The sequence below is a fragment of the Ixodes scapularis genome, unplaced genomic scaffold, assembly GCF_016920785.2.
Source record: "Ixodes scapularis isolate PalLabHiFi unplaced genomic scaffold, ASM1692078v2 PGA_scaffold10__122_contigs__length_95168666, whole genome shotgun sequence".
Taxonomy (NCBI): Eukaryota; Metazoa; Arthropoda; class Arachnida; order Ixodida; family Ixodidae; genus Ixodes; species Ixodes scapularis.
In genome coordinates, this window is record NW_024609836.1 from 39290795 (window position 1) to 39310688 (window position 19894).

The following is a 19894-nucleotide window of genomic DNA, read 5'->3' on the forward strand; positions in this document are numbered from 1 at the left end:
GACGGCGCAACATGGTTCAGCCACCCCAAGTGATCCTTGCGTCCTCCCCGGAGCAGCACCCGATGGAGGTTCCCAGCGAGCAAACCTACTCCGCAGAAACTTGGGTGCCGTCCATCAGCCGCCAGGACCCGGGTGGGCGGAAGGTGCTAGAATCCGTGACCAATATAAAACAGACCTGCAACACGACGGCAGTGGTCACGGAGACGCTCATGAACCGCCAGGCCTTCTGATTGTCGTGATGCACGGAGTCCAAGCCGCACTCTCTACGGCGGCGATTAAGATATCGCGGCAGGGGAAGGGTGGCGAATACCGACGTGATCTCGGGGCGCTCCCGAGAGATGTTGTGGAGCAGATCTCGGTACCTGTTGAACGCCGCCACCGCTCCGATGGTAGTGAGGTCATCGCCACCTACTTGCAGCACGAGTGTCGTTACAGTGCGAGGCAGAAAGTCCATGAGGCTGCCGACGTCCGAAATCCGAGCCCCGGTTTGTGAGATGAACGCCGTGGCGTCCTTCCGATGTGGGTCGAAGTGCTGGTGTAGATACTTACTCTGGGAGTCGCCGATCACGGCCGTAGTGGTAATGAAATTCGGGTACTTCCAGTGCATACGCCTCGAAGCATGATCGGCAGCCATAGCGTTGGCCATCGGCATGCCGTTAAACATATCGTAAAAAGGAGGTAAATGCTTTAAAACGCGCCGCGGTGAGGGAAGGGGCCCCGCATGCATCACCAAACAATTTCCCGCTAGGCGCCGTTGGGGCTCGGCAGTGTCCAGAACGAAACAAGGAAATAAAAGAAAATCAAGTGGGCCCAAAAGTACGCCCGGGTGGCCAAGAAGAGCCAGCAGAGACACAGGAGCAGCTCGGGCGCGAACCGAGACGCGCAATGGTTCATGTTACACACCCAAACACTCCTCTCCACCCCCCCCCCCCGCACACCCAGGTGCAAGCATGCCCCCCCCCCCCTTCTTTTTTTCTCTTCTTGTATTTTCCTTATTTTTATTTTTATCACCGCCCGCTATCTCGCACCCGAGAGCGAAGACACTCCTATATATATATATATATATATTGCATTCTTAATTAGCAAACAATTTTATTCTTAATGAGTAAATTCAAGAAAATATCTTGAGTTCTTAATGACCAAACTCAATCGAATTCCTAATTCCTAATGAGTAAATTCAATAAAATCGATATTGAGTTTTGCATCACCAAACTCAATTCTATTCCTAATGAGTAAATATAATAAAATCAATATTGAGTTTTTATGATCAAACTCATTCGACGTTGAGTTTACATTGAGTTTCATTTGACTCTATAGGAATACATTAGAAACGCAACTGAAACTCGTTGATCACTGTGCCACCTCTAAGTGTAACGGGGGCGGCTCGCTCCATTACAAAGTGCTGAGCTTCGCAAGATTTCTTGTTTTTTCAAAGTATCAGAATATTTTTAAAAACCCGTGTCTTGTGCAAAAAAAAATGTTTCCAAAACGGCGGTACACGGTTGCCCTTATTTCGCAATGACTTTCCGCAGCTGACTTCCAGAGATGATGCATCAATTCGCTTCCGTGCCCAGCTTGCACTTCACGGATGTACTACCTTCAATTTCTATTGTGTCTTGCCAGCGATGCTTCCGAGAGACTGCGAGGAGAGTCAGAGTTTCCAAACAAGAGTCTTCGTCTTCTCTATGGCCTCCCGCTGACGAAGGTTTTTCATTGTGCACTTTTCGGTCATTTTCGCGTGAACATTTGACCAGACTGTCGCGACCGTCGCGCATCATGCCGATGTCAACCGTTTTCGCATACGAAGGGTTTTTAGAGATTAGCCGTTCTTCCACTTCCTTATTTTGGGTTCCTAAGGTGATGCGGCTTCGTAGCGCGAGTTCTTCGTGGTACCCGATGCCGCAACTCCTTGCAGGGGTATAAAGATGTTAATTACTCGTTGAAACTTTTGCCTTCTTTCTGGTCTTTTGTTCCCGACCTAGACTCATGGTATGCTAGGTTTGCTGTATGCTTGTAGAGACCTTCGAACCTCTTTCGAAGTACTTCAACATCCTGCCTCCCCTCGTCTTCTTTGAAGTGGAACGTGCTATACGTTTTTTCTTTGCCTCCTCTACAAGTGTGATTAACAATGTTGCCGCTTAATTCTACCTCTTTTGGTTGGTGGTTCAGGAATGTAGCCGTGGAAAAACGTTTTAACTCGCTTTTCCAGGTTTCCCAACTTTGCCAGACATTTCCCGAGGTGTCCAGGAGTCTGGGGGGAGGGGTGGGGGGGGGGGGGTGTAGCGCCGCCATAGCTTGAAGGACGACTTAATGGGTAATTGACTGCCATCGCACTTCGCGTCATAAGCGCCAACTACGGGGGGGCAGTGGGGCTTGTGCCCCCCCCCCCCCCCCGGACGGCTTCACGGGGGGGGGCAGAGCCCCCCCCGGCCCCGGCCCGGGATTTTTTTTAAAGAGCTTGGCTTGGGTCTGCGCCCATCGACAGTGGACTGTTGGCCGTCCTGACTGGCAGCTATTTCACAGGGGCCTGTTTATTCCCGCTTCTTATTTCCTTTCAGGCTTTTAAATGGTGGATCTCGGGACAGTGACAGGTCAGACATTCAGTGGAAAATTCCCCTCAGACGGAGTTAGATGCGCGGAATATGTTGTCTGAATGAACAGCTGAAGTGCCCGCTTCAGCTATGACAGGCTAAAAAAAGTCTTGAAAGCGTCGCGACATCTCTGTCGGTTTTTAGACAACAAAAATGCTTCTGAGAATAGGAAGCATCCCCGACACAGTGAGTCAGTGACTGATTCTGCAGACCTGCTCGCCAAGAAAAAAATTTTAATTTCTTGCGCGTCTACAAATGAATGCCCTTTCGGCCAAGAAAATATTGTACACATTTTTGATTGGTCAGTGAAGGGCTTTACTACCAGTCTTGTCACCGAACAGCGACTCGAATACTCGTCCAGAAAACAACTTTTGGCGGAAAAATTTGTAACCCCAGCTTCGCACAAGGTATAGTGGTATCAAATGGTCTTTGCTACCGTCTGAGAATTATTTTTGGCCCTCTTAAAATTGAAGTCAGTCGTATAATTAAAGCTTCTTGTGCCACCATTACCCCACTCTCCCCTGCTGCATGTGTTAACAAAATAAACAAAACATGACAATAAAATACACACCAGAAGCCAAATAACAGCATCGCAAAACACAACAAAAACAAAGGGACACTGCTTTGAAACAAAAGCCTGTGGGGAAGAGAGCGATTGGGCCTTCGGAGTCTCTACGAAGGCCAACTTTGGGGAAAGAATAATCATCATGCCCGATACGTGTTCCTTTTGTCATTTTTAAAACGTTTGTACGGACAGTGCGGCGCTAGGCGGCACAATCCGCTCCCCTTTTCCGTTTTATTCTGAATAGGCTTCACGAACATTCCCAGGGAAGGCATTCATACATATACGCCGCAAACAGTCAGTAGAATAGCAAGTGCTTGATCACTTCCTTTGAGGCAAGGTCACCGGAGCTTATTACCTGTGGAAACTATTTTATATTAACTCCCTGGGTTGAGGCTTATTTGACAAAGAGACGGAAGCAACTGAAGGATCGTGATTGGAGTCCCGGAATAACGAGCGGGGCCAAGCGAAGTTCAATTGAAACTTAAACCGTGAGCCGACACGAACACCGCAAATGGAAACCTAAACTCAGAACCCATTGACATTCTTGAAACGTAAGCCGTTCTCATAGGAAGTCGACTCGCCCAGTTCAGACTCGGCTAAGAACGTGACAGTTCGTCCGGTATCCTGTGTAAAAATTAAGACGAATGGCTCTCCGATGGGTCCCTGCGTTGAAAAGCGAAGTCCAGCTCGTCAAAAAGTGATTACACGAGGCGGCGCACCGAAAGGAACGAGCATCCCGGACAGCAAGGTCGTCGCGTGGGGAGCGTGCCTCCAGGCGGAGAGTGCGCGTAGACAAGCCCTGCCAACGGCAACTTGTGTCTGCTAGGGATCAAAGGTTCATTGTTTGTGTGCGTCTGTGTGGCGTGTGTGTGTGTGTGTGTGGGGGGGGGGGGGCGGTCGGTCAATTGGCTTCTTGAGTGAATGGACGACCCCAGTCGGCCATCCACTTAGATAAGCCGTTTTCGAGTACCAGTATTTGAAAACACGTGCGGCTGAGCACCGATCAATAAAACCGATTGAAATGAAAAACCTGGTCCTTCTGTCTGCACCCCTTGTTCACCTCTACGAACAGTGTACGATCGCTGCTTTTCCGAGAACATTCTGAATAATTTCTTAACAAAAAAGAACGGATGTTGGTCAAAGGGAAAGGGCGACATATCTCAGTAAGTGTCGCCGACTGGGGCTGAAAAGGAAACTCCTCCGACAAGGTACCGAAAGGGGCAGAGCCAGAATACACGTGACACTGGAACACGCCCATTGGGATGTTTCGGGAGGTACCCTAAACATTGCATGCTTCGTTTTGTAAATAAAGGGCTTGATGGACGCGGTCATTACGAACGCACACAGAGATAGAAGTTCACCTACCCCCTTACCACCATACCGAATAGCTTCCACTGAAGAAAAATCTGTGAGGGAACGGTGTAGCACCGAGGCGTATTAAAAAAGCTCGCCAAACTCGAACCTCTCACTGGTCCTCACCTCCTGGCCCGACACGTGTGCTCCTCAAGTTTTCGGGTCGCTCTGCTGTTGGTCTGTCAACAAATCATCGCTGCTGCATCAGCTACATAACGGTGAGTGTTTTTGCTTTCTACTGACTTTATTCCGAAAGTCTGTTTTATTGTCTATGATTTCCTAAACAGGGCGCCCCATTTATGTCATGATTTTATTTTGTTTATTATATATCGGACAAAAATATCGAATGGAAATTAACTAAGACAATCTGCCTGTTATTATTCTTGCTTATTTCCGTTAAACGCGTTTTGAATTCTTTTTGCGGCTGTTCGATTTTATTTTCATAAAACGTCAAAACACCGGCAAATGTGTCGACTGGTCTCGATTTTAATTCTACTTTCGGAGATCCATGGAAGAATTCCCGTAGCCGGTATGTTTTTTTTTGTTTTATTTGATACTGAAGTTAATTTTACCAAGATTCTACAAACCCATATGTCATGTTTGGAGGTATTTTTATTGAATTTTTATTAGGCGATTTGGGAAGTGGTAGCTGTTTGAGACTTGCACCATGTTCCGCAATGGGGATTCTCAGGGGAGATCCTGTGACCTCGTTTCTTTCTGTTGATATTTGATTTGCTCGGTTATTTTTATCTCGTTCGGTTGGAATAAGTGTTCCATAAGTTGAAAGTGTGTATAATAAACGAACGAGATGGTTTGTGTAAAGTCAGAGTGGCTTTAGCTTTGTGTAGATCGTTCGAATGCAGGATGCACTTATCGGAGCAGGATACGAGATGGAGTCACGCACGTTTCTCGGTTTCGAAGTTTGTCCTGAACAAAGGGATTAACGCGCCCTTCGAGACAGATCTTTTGAGGGGCTTTGTTCAGGTTCTGGGCCTGCTTTGTGTAAGCTCTGGTTGGTTTTTCTTACTGGTGCGCTTGCGTGTTGACGTCAGAGCAATATCCTGTAGGACGTAAGCGTTGTTTTCGCTGTATGCCGTTTTGGGTTTTTCCCTCCTTTGCCCGTAGCATGTTGTGGTCATGAGAGAGGAGGAAGCGTCGCGGTGCCTAGATAAGCGAGCCGCGAGCAAGCGCCGAAGATTCGGCCACGGGACGGGAAAGCAAATTGCTGGGGGGAATTTTCATGGAGCGTTGTTGAAAGTTGTCAAAGTTTTTATGTTTCAAGTTTTGAATAAACGTGACCGCCCGTGTCACTTGGAAAAAGTCGCAATGTGGACAGCCGGAACGAACATCCATTTTATTCCTTTTTTTTTGTGCAACTTCTCCGCGGCGACTGGAGCTCACCATCCTCGTCCGCTGCATTGAGAAAGTTGACTCCATATTTGAGTAATGCCCGTGGCTGCATGGCGTCGCTTTTTTTTATCTCTTTAATATATGTCGTTTAAAAAACCTTTTATTAAAATAATTTTACGTTCTAATCCTCCCTTGATATGAAAGCTTGTGAAAAAAAATAGTATGTATGCGAATCGCCTAGTACCCTTCTGTGCAAATGCGTGATTTTTTTATGCGTTGACAAGTAAGCTTTGTGGTTAGTACTACTACCAAACGGTTGTTTTGGGGCACGAATACACCGAAGTTCCTGGTTTACATTGATGACAGAAGACTTTTAGGCAGGATCATGTAAATATATTTTAGTCTGCATGTATTTTGATTTTTTCTTACGGTGTATTCTTTAAAATTTATATATGCACTAAGAATCAAAGTGGCTCCATAAAGCAGCGTGCTATCATGTGGGGTACTTTAGAAAAATTTGTCATATTAACTTTATTAACGATAAAAAAATCTCGCGTACAAGTTCAAGGTTTTAGACTTTTTCTTATCTCGCTCAGTACCACCTACGAGATCTCGCACCACAGTATCCGCTTTGGCTAACGTGTATGCGACCAAGAGAATAAATCAAAAATATATTTATGTGCATGAGAAATATAAAAGGAATGCATGCCCGGAATGGCTACACTCAGTACACTGAGTGAGCAAGCTTTGGAGTTTTCAGTAAGAGCGCTTTATAGATACGATCTCGTCAAGTTTCGCTCTACTAAGCTCGAAATCGTTCACCATTCAAGTTGAGCGTATTTATTGAACGCATGCGTCGAAATACTTTAACCTCACGCCAAGTGCATTATAAACTCAGTTATAAAATAACGAGGACGGGAGAGTTCAGGCTAACAGGTTACACAATGTAATGACTTTTACCAGAACCGTATGGTTTGGTTCATCGGACTCACGACGCCCACTGTGGCCTTTTTTAGACGTGCGTGTTCACTTAATGTGTGAAAATATGCATAACAGTCTAATCGATTATCGTTTAGTCGCTATTTTTCGTTGCCTAGTGGACACCTTTTAATAAACATATTAAACGTTAACTAATTCCTCAGCTGCATAACTTTGATAGCTCTAACTTACTCGCATGTAAATACTAAACACTCGATTTTCTAGAATAAACCTGCGTTTTGTGTATTTTCTTGCTGATTCCTTTCATGTTATAGCCGTGTTGCACTGTTTTCATGTTCAATATTTTCTTGTAAGATAATTTGACATAACTACCGCAGCTTTGTTTGTGACTTACCAGGGAATGCATTTGGTTTCCAAACATCTGAGGTTACACACAACAGACACGCAGTGTTCCAATGTGTGCCCTCAGGAATCCAATAATTGGAGAAACGCATAGAAAGTTAGAAACCCGAATGGATACGGTATTTTTGTCCCAGAACGGAAAAGTATGAGAGGCGTGAAAATCGCTCCTCTCTTCAAGCTACATTGAAGAGAAAAGGCTCTAAGCACTTTTTTTTTTAAATCGAACCCTACGTGGTTAGAGCCTTCTCTCTTTAATTTATCCTTTCCTAACCAGGTGGATATCCACCGAAATGTTCACTTTCTTCAAGCTGTAAATTTATGCACTTCAAAGCTCTCCGGATCATAAAGTGTTCCAGGGTTAATATTTGCTCCTCAAAGCGCTGCAAAATAGATATTTCGGTGCTCAAGAAAATGCTCATGATCACATATACTGAAGGGACCTTCCCTTCAATCGTTCTTCACGGCGCTCCAACTCCCAATATTTTTTCAGCTCCTGGATATGCAGAATGGACAAGTATCTCGTCAAGAGACCACGACTATCTGCTGAAGCGCCCAGAAATCCTCCCGGCCTGTGCGATCCAGCCGATGGCGTTCCACCTCACGATGGCGGAACCTCTGCGCCCTCTGTGGACACTTTGGGTGCCATCAGCGCTGCTACTGCTGATACGCCCAGGTCTGCGAGTTGGTCGGCACCGACTGTAGGAAACGTCCTGGAGTCAGCTTCAAAGAATGGGGAGGCCACAACTGGAAAACCAAGCACTCATGGGCGTCCCGAACAGACTCGGCCGGCGCCCGCTAAAGGCAACGGTGGACGAGGGTTTCTGAAGAGTTGGGAATCTACCTACAGCTGGCTTTCCTACAATGCACAAACCGGTAAGGTGTATTGTGACACCTGCGTAACTGCTACTGACAAGAAGCTTCCGCTACCGCGTACATCCCGAGACAAAGACTCATTGATTGCTTTTGTCGAAATTGGCTTCCAGAACTGAAAAAAAGCACTGCAAAGATTTAAAAGCCACGAAAACTCGGCATTGCATCGCGCAGCCTCCATCGCTCTGACAGCTTCAAACATGGGGCTAAATGTGGCATCTGCTCTCTCAGAGTCTAAACAAAACCAAATGAAGGAAAGCCGTAAAGCTCTGATGGCTATATTGTCATCTATTCGCTTTTTGGCTTTCCAAGGTCTAGCGCTGCGGGGACACGATGACGACGAGGGGAACTTGAAGCAACTGTTACTGTTGCGCGAAGCCGATGTACCGGGATTAGCAGCATGGCTAAGTAGAACAGGCTATAAATGGACCTCCGGTGACATCCAGAACGAGATGCTCGAGTTAATAACGCACAGCATGCTTCGCTCTCTAATGAAAGAAGTGCACGAGACAGGGTTTTATGCTGTTATTGCTGATGAAACTTCTGACATAACTACGCAAGAGCAAGTATCCTTTTGCCTTCGGTATGCTAAGGAAAACTTAGAAGTGGAGGAGGTATTCGTTGGATTTTATGCAACAGCGGACACCAGAGCCCGTACTCTCTTTTCCATTTTGAAAGACGTGCTTTGTCGGTTCAATCTTCGGATTGAGAACTGCCGTGGTCAATGCTATGATGGAGCTGCAAATGTTTCCGGCAAGAGCGGTGGGCTTCAGGCCCTCGTTCAAGACATCGAACCAAGGGCTTTGTATGTGCACTGCCTTACGCACACACTGAACCCGTCTTTGCAAGATTTGTGCACGAAAATTGATGTCTGTCGGGATTTTGTTAGCTTGTTTACGGACCTCGTCAATTTTGTTAAAACATCCCCAAAACGTCTCAGCTGGTTCCAGCAGTTTCAAAAACAGGAAAACCCTGCTCTCAGACAGTTTTGCAAAACTAGGTGGACGTTAAAGGCGTGCTCGCTCCGGTCGGTCTCCAGTAACTACTCCGAACTAACCAAATTCCTTTTCACTCTTTCATCGGAAGAAAAAAATGACACGGGAGCCAAAGCGAGTGGGTACGCGAAAACGCTTCAAAAATTTGACACCTATTTTCCACTTAGGCTTATGCTCCTTGTCTTTGAGAGGTTGGAAAGTGTAAACACCGCTCTCCAAAAGAAGAGCTTAGAGTTCACCCGAGCAGAGCTTTTAGTTAAGGCTGTTGAAGAGAGTATCGGTCAACTCCGCGAGGACTTCTCCAGCTTCTGGGCCGATGTGTCGGATGAAGAACGTGAAATGGAGATTGGGGCCCCAAGCGTTTCGAAGAGACCGCGGCAGGCACCACGTCGATATGATGAAGGATCGCACGCTCATGACTTTAATTCCCCGGAAGCTTTCTACCGGCAACGGTTCTATCTAGTCATCGACACGGTGCATGCATCGCTGCGCACGCGGTTTCCGCCAGAAATGTGGCATCACATGACGCAAGTAGAGTAGTTCGTAACAGGTGAAACTGACAGCACGTACCTTTGCGAATTCTATAAAGGAGATCTCAACGCTGTGCGTCTTCAGCTTCACCGCGATATGTTACTGGACATAGCAAAGCAATGTGCAACGAGTCTTGTCACATTTCAAGATGTGGTGGACCTTCTTTCGGGAAAAGCAGGTGAATCCTTGAGGGTGCTCCTTCCAGAAGTTGTCAAACTTCTACAAATCGCAATGACGATTCCTGTGACTTCCTGTTCGTCAGAAAGATCTTTCTCGTGTCTCCGGAGAGTTGAAACTTACCTGCGCTCAACAATGGGACAGGCCAGACTCAACCATACCGCCTTGCTCCACTGCCACAAAGAGCTCGCTAGGCAAGTGGATCTAGATCTTGTGGCTAACGAGTTCATTCATCGAACGGTAGTTAGAGAAAACACGTTTCATGTTGAAATCTAAGACCACTCTTCTCAAGAATACGCTCTGAAATATCTTCCGTTCCTGAAGCTTGTTATTTTCTCAGTCGTGTGTATCTATATTTGTATTTATCTATTTGTATAGATTATATTTGTATAGAATCGAAGAACTGTAATAGTTTTTTTATTTGTGTGTTCTGAGAGTGTAAAACACCACTGTGAAGTGTCAAATGCTGTGCTCGCGATCCAACTATTTGGACGCTGATCAAATTTAAATGTGAAGCATACATATTTTTTCGGGTCTTTTCCGTAGCATTATTTGACATATTATTTGGAAGAATTCTTATTTTAACTTGCGTGCTTCCGCGAAAGGCTGAAATTATCTGTCTCTTTTATGCACGTGTTCTCATTGCTACAATCTGTTCATTCTGTTTCTTTTTCTTACTTCCTGCTTTTGTGAGTGAGCACGTTAAGGAAATGTACAAAACAAAAACAGCAGTGTACGATGAAATGAGCGAGCAGATACGTAGTTCATGCTTGTATGTTTGCTCTATACTTTTTTTTTAATTGTAAGCGTTTTGTAACCGTTGCATTGAGAATTGCTCAACGTGTGCCTCGTGTGTCTGTTCATTATAAATGTACCACACGAAAATAAAAATATTAAAATATTTTGGTTACAGCAGATTCATTTTCTCCTCTTCATCATTTTCAAAATTAACACTTTTGGTGCGCCTGCGTATCCACTCGGGGAGTTTGGTACTATATGGGCATCTCAAAATACACTTTGCACACAAAATGGCCCGCAAAATTTAGATCCTTGGTGCAACAAGTAGGAATATTCCTGAAATACGTGTTTTACTGGTCACATTTATGCAACAAACGCTGCTTCGCGTCAAGGTTTATAGGTGGTTGTCGTGGCAAGGAGTCCCGCGGGCAGAGTACAGCCTGTTACGGCCACTTCTGACACCATGTACGACCCTTGCGTGTCAAGAGGTGAACAACAAGTTTATTCGAGGAACACAAAGCTTTTATATAAACGCACAATCCGGTAGTGACATAATAACGCACATGCAGCGGCACGCCATTAGAGTGGTACGTGACTCGCACTATTGACAGTTGTACACCGTTGCAAATCAAATTACATGTGTTGCTGCACGCTGTCTTTGACTCTGCCAGACGCGGGCTGCTTCCTAGCTTTGACGAGAAGCTCGAATAAGACGCTAAATGAATTACTTTCGCACCGTGAGGTACCGACATTTTATTCCTCGATTAAGCCTCTTCTACGCGGCCGTTACGGTGGTAGAAACTGCGACACGAGTCAAGCTACGCGGAGCGCAAGTTCGTCTGCACCTTTTGCAGGGGCTGTTGTGACGTCAGAACGCCGAGCTCTGATTGAAGGATAGTGGGTACACCTCAAAGCAAGCTGCCTCAAGTTCTACCCACTATCCTTCAATCAGAACCAACCAGGACTCGGCGTTCTGACATCCCCACAACCCCCTGCGCAAGAAGCAGACGAACTTCAGGTCCATCCACAGCCAACCCTACCATCGGATGGAAGCAATCAACAAACGTCAAAAAATGTGTCTCGTCGTCTTTTGTTGTTTGCTGTCACTGGCTGATCCAATTACGCAGAGAAAATAGTCCTAGATCATGGGGCAAACACTGTGCGTGACCGGTGTAGCCGGTGATATCAACCGCACGAAGACGACGCATGCACAGTGACGAGGCACTTTCGGTGCTGCTGGATTGGCTCCATTGGACTGTAGCGTCAGATGCGGCGCACGGGACAGGGGGTGAAAAGGAGTGTTGGTGACTTTCACCACCTCTTCTTCAACCCACATTCGCGGTTTTGTCTTTAGACCATCGAACGCCGTGAACATCTGATTCGCTCCAGAACGCTGGCAAGCGAACAACCTGCCGCCACAGATTTTTGTTCTAATCGCCAGGCGCCATCGACTTCGCTGGAGTCGCCGATAGATTGAGCCAAATTTGGAAGGTACCGGATATAAATAATTACAAAGACACCCTGCTTACACATTGAGGACCTCATCGGGTTGGCACACTCATACACGTACACACACAAACGCACGCGCACACGCACAAATATAAAAAGAGCCGTCACTAAAAACTTCCATCGACGACGTTGCTGTATAACGCAACAAGAGACGAAAATCGATCGAGTTATGATAAAAAGCGCCATGTAAAAAGTATAACTATGTTGTGTGCATTCCAACACGCAGGGTGCTCTTCCCTCGACCAGCTGCGGCCTGACATGGTTGTGCACGAGAGTCACTTTTCGAAGCCATCACGATTTCTGCCCGCAACTTCAAACGGGAGTGACTAAGCTCTTCAAGATTCACTAAGGGACCGTGAAACGGAACCTGCCCGTCGGATATCGGTTCTCCTTTCTCCTCCCTGTGCGAGTACCGAACACAGAAACCCCTTTACAGTTGTCTTTTGAACACAGAATCTGTTGCGTTGTATCAGTTGCACTCCACGCCAAAGACCACCGCGAATAAACATCACATGAATTTTCCAGCTAAGTTTAGCGGAAAAGTAATTGTCACGTGGCGTTTATTTTTCGCTAAATTTATCGGAAAAATGATGTTGCGTCCCACTTTATTTGACTCCTGATCTCACGTGATGTCAATTTGTGCAAAGTGGTAGTTTGCACGTAACGCAATCTGTGCTCCCCGGTCTTGGTAGGTATGATCAAGCTTTTTTGCCTTTTTATGGCTTTTTTCTGATCCAGGTGCACTTTTTTCGACACCGAATTCAGCAAACTTATGACCCACATTGGGAAAGTTCACTCCAACGAGCCACATTTTCAAATTCAGTGTAGAGTACAAGGACGTCCCGAAACATTCAAGGCGTTCCAGACCTTTCGAAGGCACTTCTACCGGGCGCACGGCTACTTCATGAAAAAGCTACAGCCGAGCTATTTTTAGATGGATGGTCTTGATATGCCGCCCTCCGAAGACATGACGCTTAAGGGGAAGACGGCCCAGAAATCGACAAGACAAAGCCAAGCCGCAAAGCAGCTTCTTTGGGTCCCCTGAACAATTTGAAGAGACATCTGGCGCTATTCTACTTCAAGGTAACAGAAGAGCACCAAATCGCCCAGACAGTCACTGACGATATATTTTCGGATTAAAAAACATTCCTTCAACTCCTCCATGGGATGCTTTGAGACCATGTTAAGGCCACTCTCGAGGTGAGCTTGCATGACACACTTCGGTCTCTACTTAGCGATCATTTCTTTGACTTGATTTGGACAGATGAGAGAATCCAACGTGCGCACATGAAATATGCGAAAGAGATTACGTTGACCAGCGTGGGGAAACCCCGTTGTGGGAAACCCCGCTCCCACGAAGTCTGCTTTCCACTATGTCCCGATTCAGAGTGTACTGACGATTTTGTTGAAAACTGATGCTGCAGAGCACATTCTTGGCTCAACTGTGCCGCTAAGGGCAGACGTCTCAGCTGGAGGGATGCTTAAAGTTGTAAAAGATGAGTTCTTCACAAACGCACTCATGCGCATTGGGGACCAAGACACAATTTTCGTTTTGTTTTATACTGACGAGCTTGAGATTGTCAATCCACTTGGACCAGCTGCCGGAGTGCACAAAGTGCTGGTGGTGTACTTTTCTATTCTTAACCTAAACCCCACGTACAGATCACAGCTGTGTTCTATGCACCTGATTGCCTCAGTGAAATACACAAGTTAAAACCCATGGATTGCAGCAAATTTTGGATCCGATTATTTCTAAATTGTTTTTTTTCAGTGAGAGCAGTTTTGATGTGTGTCATGACGGGTTCCACCATCACATGATAGTGACTGTCGTCGGTATCGGTGACCATCTCCCTTTGCATCGTGTTGGCGGCTTTAGTGCTTGCTTTGAGAAAGGAAGATTCTGTAGATTTTGCTTAGCGTCGTCCAAGAAGCTGACACGACTCCCTAAGGAGGCTTGCTGTGTTGCTGTGTATTTCGCACTGCAGACACTCAAAAGAGCTAAATCGCGGCTGTGGAGGTGAACCCAGCGAACTCCAAGCTATATGGTGTTAAATGAAATTCCTCGCTGCTCTCTCTCCAAGACTTTGATTTAACTGTGCAGCCTTTTCCGCATGCAATGCACGACGTGCTTGAAGGAGGCGTTGCATTTGTGTTAGAGCATGTGCTGACGGAGCTTATATCCCCTCGTGTTCTCAAGTCTAGTTGCTTTGATGCAATATACAAATTTTCTTTTGGATTCTATTATAAAAAGTCGAAACCGCCTAGCGCAAACAAAGCAGATGGCAAACTAAAGGGCACTGCAAGTCAAAAATGGTGTTTGTTTCGTCTGTTACCTCAGTTGCTTGCCGAAGACATTCCTGTAGGAAACAAATATTGGCAGGTTTACCTCAAGTACAAGAAAATTTTGAACATCATTCTTGCCAACCAAATCCCAGGTGGTGCTACTATCTTCCTTGCAGTTCTGATTGATGCGTTCCTTAGGCAGTTGGTGAGGCTTTTCCCAGGCTTGAGGTTAATACCCAAGTTACACTACCTTGTGCACTATCCAAGATCGATTTGAATGTTTGGACCTCCCTGCCACTAGTGAAGCATGCAATTCGAGTCGAAACATGCATACTTTAAGACCATCGCAACTCGGTCACGAAATTTCAAGAACATCTGCAAGACTGTGGCTACCAGATACCAGTTTTCATGCATTCAGTTAGATGAGCAACTAAGCATGACATGCGGGAAGATGCTTAAATGGAAAACTCTGGACCCAGATGTTCAGGACCTGTTCCCCGACAAACCGGGTCCAGAGGAGAGCATGCACAGCGGGATATCGGCGGCTTTCGACAAATGCCAGTATCAAAAAGGGGAAGTGTATTGTACCAGTTGATAAGATGGGCCTCCTGCATTTTCACAAGTGTTTCTGATGGTCGTGTTCCGGGGCTCGACCTTAAGTTTTGTTTGGAAGCTTCATGCAGTAAGATGTCGCCACCGGCAAAGTTATGAAGTAGTGCACCTCAACAAGTACTGCATGTTAAACCCCCCCCCCCCCCCCCCCAAAAAAAAAAAGTTTGAATATCATGCGTTAGACTTGTACAATACGTCCGATGGGAGGGAGGTAATTCCCTACTTTGAGCTGTACGAAAATGCTCGAGGCTGATCATTATGTGTGTCTAATTGTCAACTTCTGTGAATGAGACACACATTTCTGCTTTCTTATTTTGAATTGCTTGCATTGTGTACATTTTAGTGTATATTAAAACATGTGTTCGTTGTTTCATTCCTACCTGTATGTGCTATTTACTGAGAAACATTAGAGACGCCTTAAAACGTTGTGACTATAAAACTCGTCTGTTATTTGTGTGTGCAAGCACGCGCAATAAAGAACATGCATTTGGACTTGCCCAAGCGCAGTCTCTAGTGTGCCGTCCGACGGCTTTCTTGCAGTGCGCTCAAGTGCAGTCCGAGGGCACTCTACAGGCACATCCAAGTGCCATCCTTTGGAGAACAAAAGCTTTAACCATATTTTGGCCCGAATTTGTGTTCCTATTTCCTCCTGTACTGAATATTGATATAAATCGTTCGATTTTGAGTATACTTGGCCCAAAAATCATACCGATATCATTTTAGGTAAAGCGCTTCTAAGATTTAAAAAAATAAAAAAAAGACATGCAACGAACTCGCTTCAATGGCACTACGGTTAGCATGTATGGTTCGTCCTCGAACGCATCGGCGACGCCACTGCACATGCACGCACAAGTCGTTTGGGGTGTCAGAGGCTCCTCTCGTTCGTTTCTCCCATTCCGGCCGCTGGAGTCGTCACCATAACGCAGCCAGAACCGTTCACGACTCGGGTAAAAAAAGATGGCGGTCAGTTTGGCGATTGACTCCGTTGACCCAGCCGAGCGTAAGCCTTAGAGGGATACTTCAACGAAATTTGAAATATTTCCGTCGTGTTCAAAAATAGGTTGAATATGATCCACAATATCCGTAAATGACAATCGCACGTTTGTATTTTGAGCCTGGTGGCTGTGTTTTTTGTTATAAATGGCCCACTCTGGCAAGCGCTCGGAGAAGGCCCAGCGGAGACCATGTGACATCCAATGCTATAGTGACGTAGGTCGTCTCAGGACGAGCAAAGCTACGGCGAGGCTGACGTCGAGAGGATGGCCTAGTCGTTCCAGCCACCGAAGCGGCTGCTTTTGTATGAATTTTGAGTGACGGGTTAATCTTCTGTAATCTTGTAGGGGGACAATAGCGACTTCTGCGACACACAAAAGGCATTCTCGGGATGAGGGGAGTTCCTGCTGCCCCTCTTCTCTCGTCGTCGCCGGAGGCGAGACAACTTCCGTCACTAGCTGTCAAGGTTCCTAGACGGACATTACAAGCAAGGCGTTAGCGATATCCACCAGGTGCTCTTTGCTAATCGTTTAATTCGTTTTAAAATTCCTTTTCGTGACTTTTTTTAACAAGATATTGGTATGTTCGATGTGATGCTGCTTTTTTGAACACATATAGACCAAAAAATGAGCGCCGAAATTTCGTTGTAGTATCCCTTTAAGACAGCGGGAGGCAATTTGCCATCCTGTTACTCTGCTTCATTAGAGAGGTTGAACCAGATCATTTCGAGGACTGCTCACAATGGTAAGCGGTCGTGAATGCTGTAAACTGTGCATGCTAGTAAATTTTTGCGATCTGCGGGCAGACTAGTTGCTGAGGTGACCGCGAGCAGACCAAATGATTTGGTTCGACGGCACACAACGTGAACGATCGTTCAAGTTCAATATGACGGAGACACACCACATACATTTACCGTTGTTCAGATATGTATTACTCTACCAAGCTTCGCAGTTTTCAAATTCCGACCAGAAAATGTTATGTCGGCCGTCTTGTTTACATCAGTCGTGGAAGCATGCGGTTTAAAGAAGCTCGTTTTGGCGAACGCCGTATTAACGACCCCGGTTTATCGCATGCCTTTATAGAGAACCCAGTTTAGAGAAAATGGCGATGAGCCTCCTTTCAGCGAATTCGGCCGCCGCAAAGCGGCATGTACACATAAATCAGATGAGTTAACCTTTTTTTAATAAGCCGCCAGAGATGCCGCCGCGAAGCGGCGGGAGCGCAGCAGGGGGCATGACTTAAAACGCGCACCAGTGATACACGCGAGAAGTAGAAAAACTTTTTAAAAAGCGTCCCCTTTTCAATAAACGGCGTTTCTCTAAAATGAGGCTCTGCTTTCTCTAAACCGTGCTTCGATAAAACGTGCTTCGACGTTTCCTTCTACTTAGCTTTTGTTTTTGTATAAACTTTTCAGTTCTATTGTAATGCTTGTTTTTTGTTGTACTGCTTGTGGCACGGGTTTTCTTTTTTTTTTTTTTTTCGTCTCTTGTTTGTGAAGGTTTCTCCCTCTCTTTCCTTCGTCTCTTTTGATTTGTGTAGGATTTGACGCCTATATAAGCACCCTTCCTTGTCAAATAAAATTCAGCTGTGTTTGAGACTTTGTGTTTGTCCGTCCCTTTTTGTCCCAGTCTCGGGGTTTTTGTCGAAATGATACACAATGCTGCTTGTTGACGAATGCATTAAGCACAAAGGTCTCCAGCCGCACCAAGTGGTCTGTTGTAGAGCGTTCAGGCCGACAGCCACACTGAATGATATCCAAGATATTATGCTGCTCGAGAAAATAAATAAGATGCCTGTTCATTATTCTTTCAAAGGTTTTCCCCAAACAACTTGACAATGCTATTGGTCTACTCTATAACTTGCAGGGAGGGAAGGGTCCTTGTCAGATTTCCACAGCGATATAACTTCAGCCCGTTTCCATTCAACAGGGAAGTAGTTGGTTGATTTGGTGTTTATGGTGCAAAAGCTACTAAGGTCATAGAGTGCCAAAAACAAGACTATTGCTAGAAAAGGTTTAGAGAAAAAAAAGAGGATTTAGTAGCCAGTGATTAAATAAAAGATGGTAGTCAAATACCAAAAGTTAAAAGGGTGATGGGCATGATCTGTAGGTTAAGAAAGCTACAATCGGTGTAGAAAGCCGATACTATCTAAAAATTTGAAAACAGTGTGTGTCACAAGAGAATCATCACTTAAGAGCAGAGCTAGGTGTAGTGGGACTTGTTCTTGATACAGTTGCAAAAAATACAAAAGGTATTCATCATAGGCAGGACGTTCGACTAGCATACATATGTAGAAGGCTTAAGGCATTGTCACACTGCTCACAAGTGGGGGCATCCTCCCCACGAAGAAGGTAGCCATGAGTCGGATGAGTGTGACCAATCGACAACCTCAAAAAAGCGTTCCTGGTGGCGTGCACTCTGCCATTCGCTCAAAAGAGGTTTGATCATGTGCAACTTGATGCTGATTTCTTGATCCCATTCAGCCTGCCACTTGGACTTAACGTGATGCCCGAGAATGGCTTTGTAGTCTGCATGAGGAATGTTGTGGAAATTCACTTCACGCAAGCACTTGCTGTGCGATCTACTGCCTCATTGCCTGGAATGCCCACGTGGCTGGGAATTCAGCAAAATATAATTTCGTTCCCCTGCCTTGAGGCGGCAACAACCTTATTTCAGAGTTCAAGGAGCAGGAAGTGCTGGAGGGATGTTAGAAGAGACAGTGCATGCAATGCACTAAAAGAGTCAGTGTATGCGATAGAGTGAGACTGCGTTTTATTAAGTATGTAGCTTATGGTTAGAAGCAGACCATAGAGTTCTGCTGTGAAAATAGAAGCAGAGGAGTTGATTCGCTAGCAAGTTGAAAGCTCGGGCGAGTCATGGAACACCCAACAGCAGAATCCGTCTTTGTACCATCTCTGTAGAAGCTTATATATTCACCATACTGATTTTGAATTGTGAAGAATTCCCCAGGAAACACACCATTGGGAGTATCAGTTTTCTTGTATCGCGTGAGTGAAAGGAAACGACAGGGTGCTCCCAAGGTGCTCCCGAACAGTAGCCTGCACTACAGGAGGCCTCCAATCGAATCCCATGTTCTCACTGGCACTTTTCAATCTCAAAGAGAATGGAGGCACAAAGAATTCACCTAAACCGGCACTTGAGGATTTTAAGTTCAAGGCTCTTGCCAGTAAGAATTACTTTAATTAATTTCTTTGTAGTAGGGTATTTCTCCAACCAATGATCAGTGTGTTAGCATTTATGTATATTTAGTTGATTGAGGAAATGGCTGTAATCCAGAGCTCATTTTGGCTAAATAAGATATGCTGCGAGCCAATGTATAGTGGAGCCATTGACTTCCAGAGGAAGCCTGCTATAGTGCACATTTTTATTCTATTGCAAGTCTTGTTTTGCTTAAAAGAGAGTTGTCATAAGGCAACATAGTGCCACTGGTAATTAGGTGCATCTTGCTAGAGGCACAATATTCTTTGAGTTTTCGCTTTGAGTCCTGGATCAATTTGTATTTGTTTTGCAGAAAAGAAAGCATACAACTCTTTTTCTAAATCAGCTGAACTGAAGTATGTGTGTTTTTGTAGCATTCGTTTTGCACTACCCGGTGCACTGTTGAAAGTGTAACCCCCAGTGCGTGACCACGTGCGAGCGTAAGGTCAAGACCGATTGCAACTGTGAGGCCCAGCATGGATGTCAGATCCCCAAAATGCTGGCTCTTCTCAACAAGCATGTGGCTTCGAAGATTATGAATATTGCCAGATGGGAAGGTCGTAAGAGACTGCCCTCTCTAACAAGCTAGGCAAGCAACTCAGCAGCCGGGCTACATCTGTTAGTGATGGCAAACGGCAGCCTTTCAATGTCCTAATTCAAAAGATCACTTTTAATGTTTAACCTTTCTCAAAATTACCCAAGCATCAAGGAGCTTGCAGGAAACGTAGTTTGCACGTGGTGCGTGCGCCAACAGCCTTACCTGTATTA

General features: G+C 45.6%; 1 protein-coding gene across 1 annotated transcript in view; it reads left to right on the forward strand.

Annotated features, from left to right (window-relative positions):
* LOC8029309 (hydroxyacid oxidase 1) overlaps positions 1–15742 on the forward strand; it is an 89278-nt gene extending 73536 nt beyond the window's left edge. The window contains exon 8 of the mRNA XM_040213614.2: positions 12247–15742. Coding sequence (XP_040069548.1) covers positions 12247–12350 — 104 coding nt within the window. The 3' untranslated portion in view covers positions 12351–15742. The remainder of the gene's footprint in view (positions 1–12246) is intronic.
* The last annotated feature ends 4152 nt before the right edge of the window (positions 15743–19894 follow it).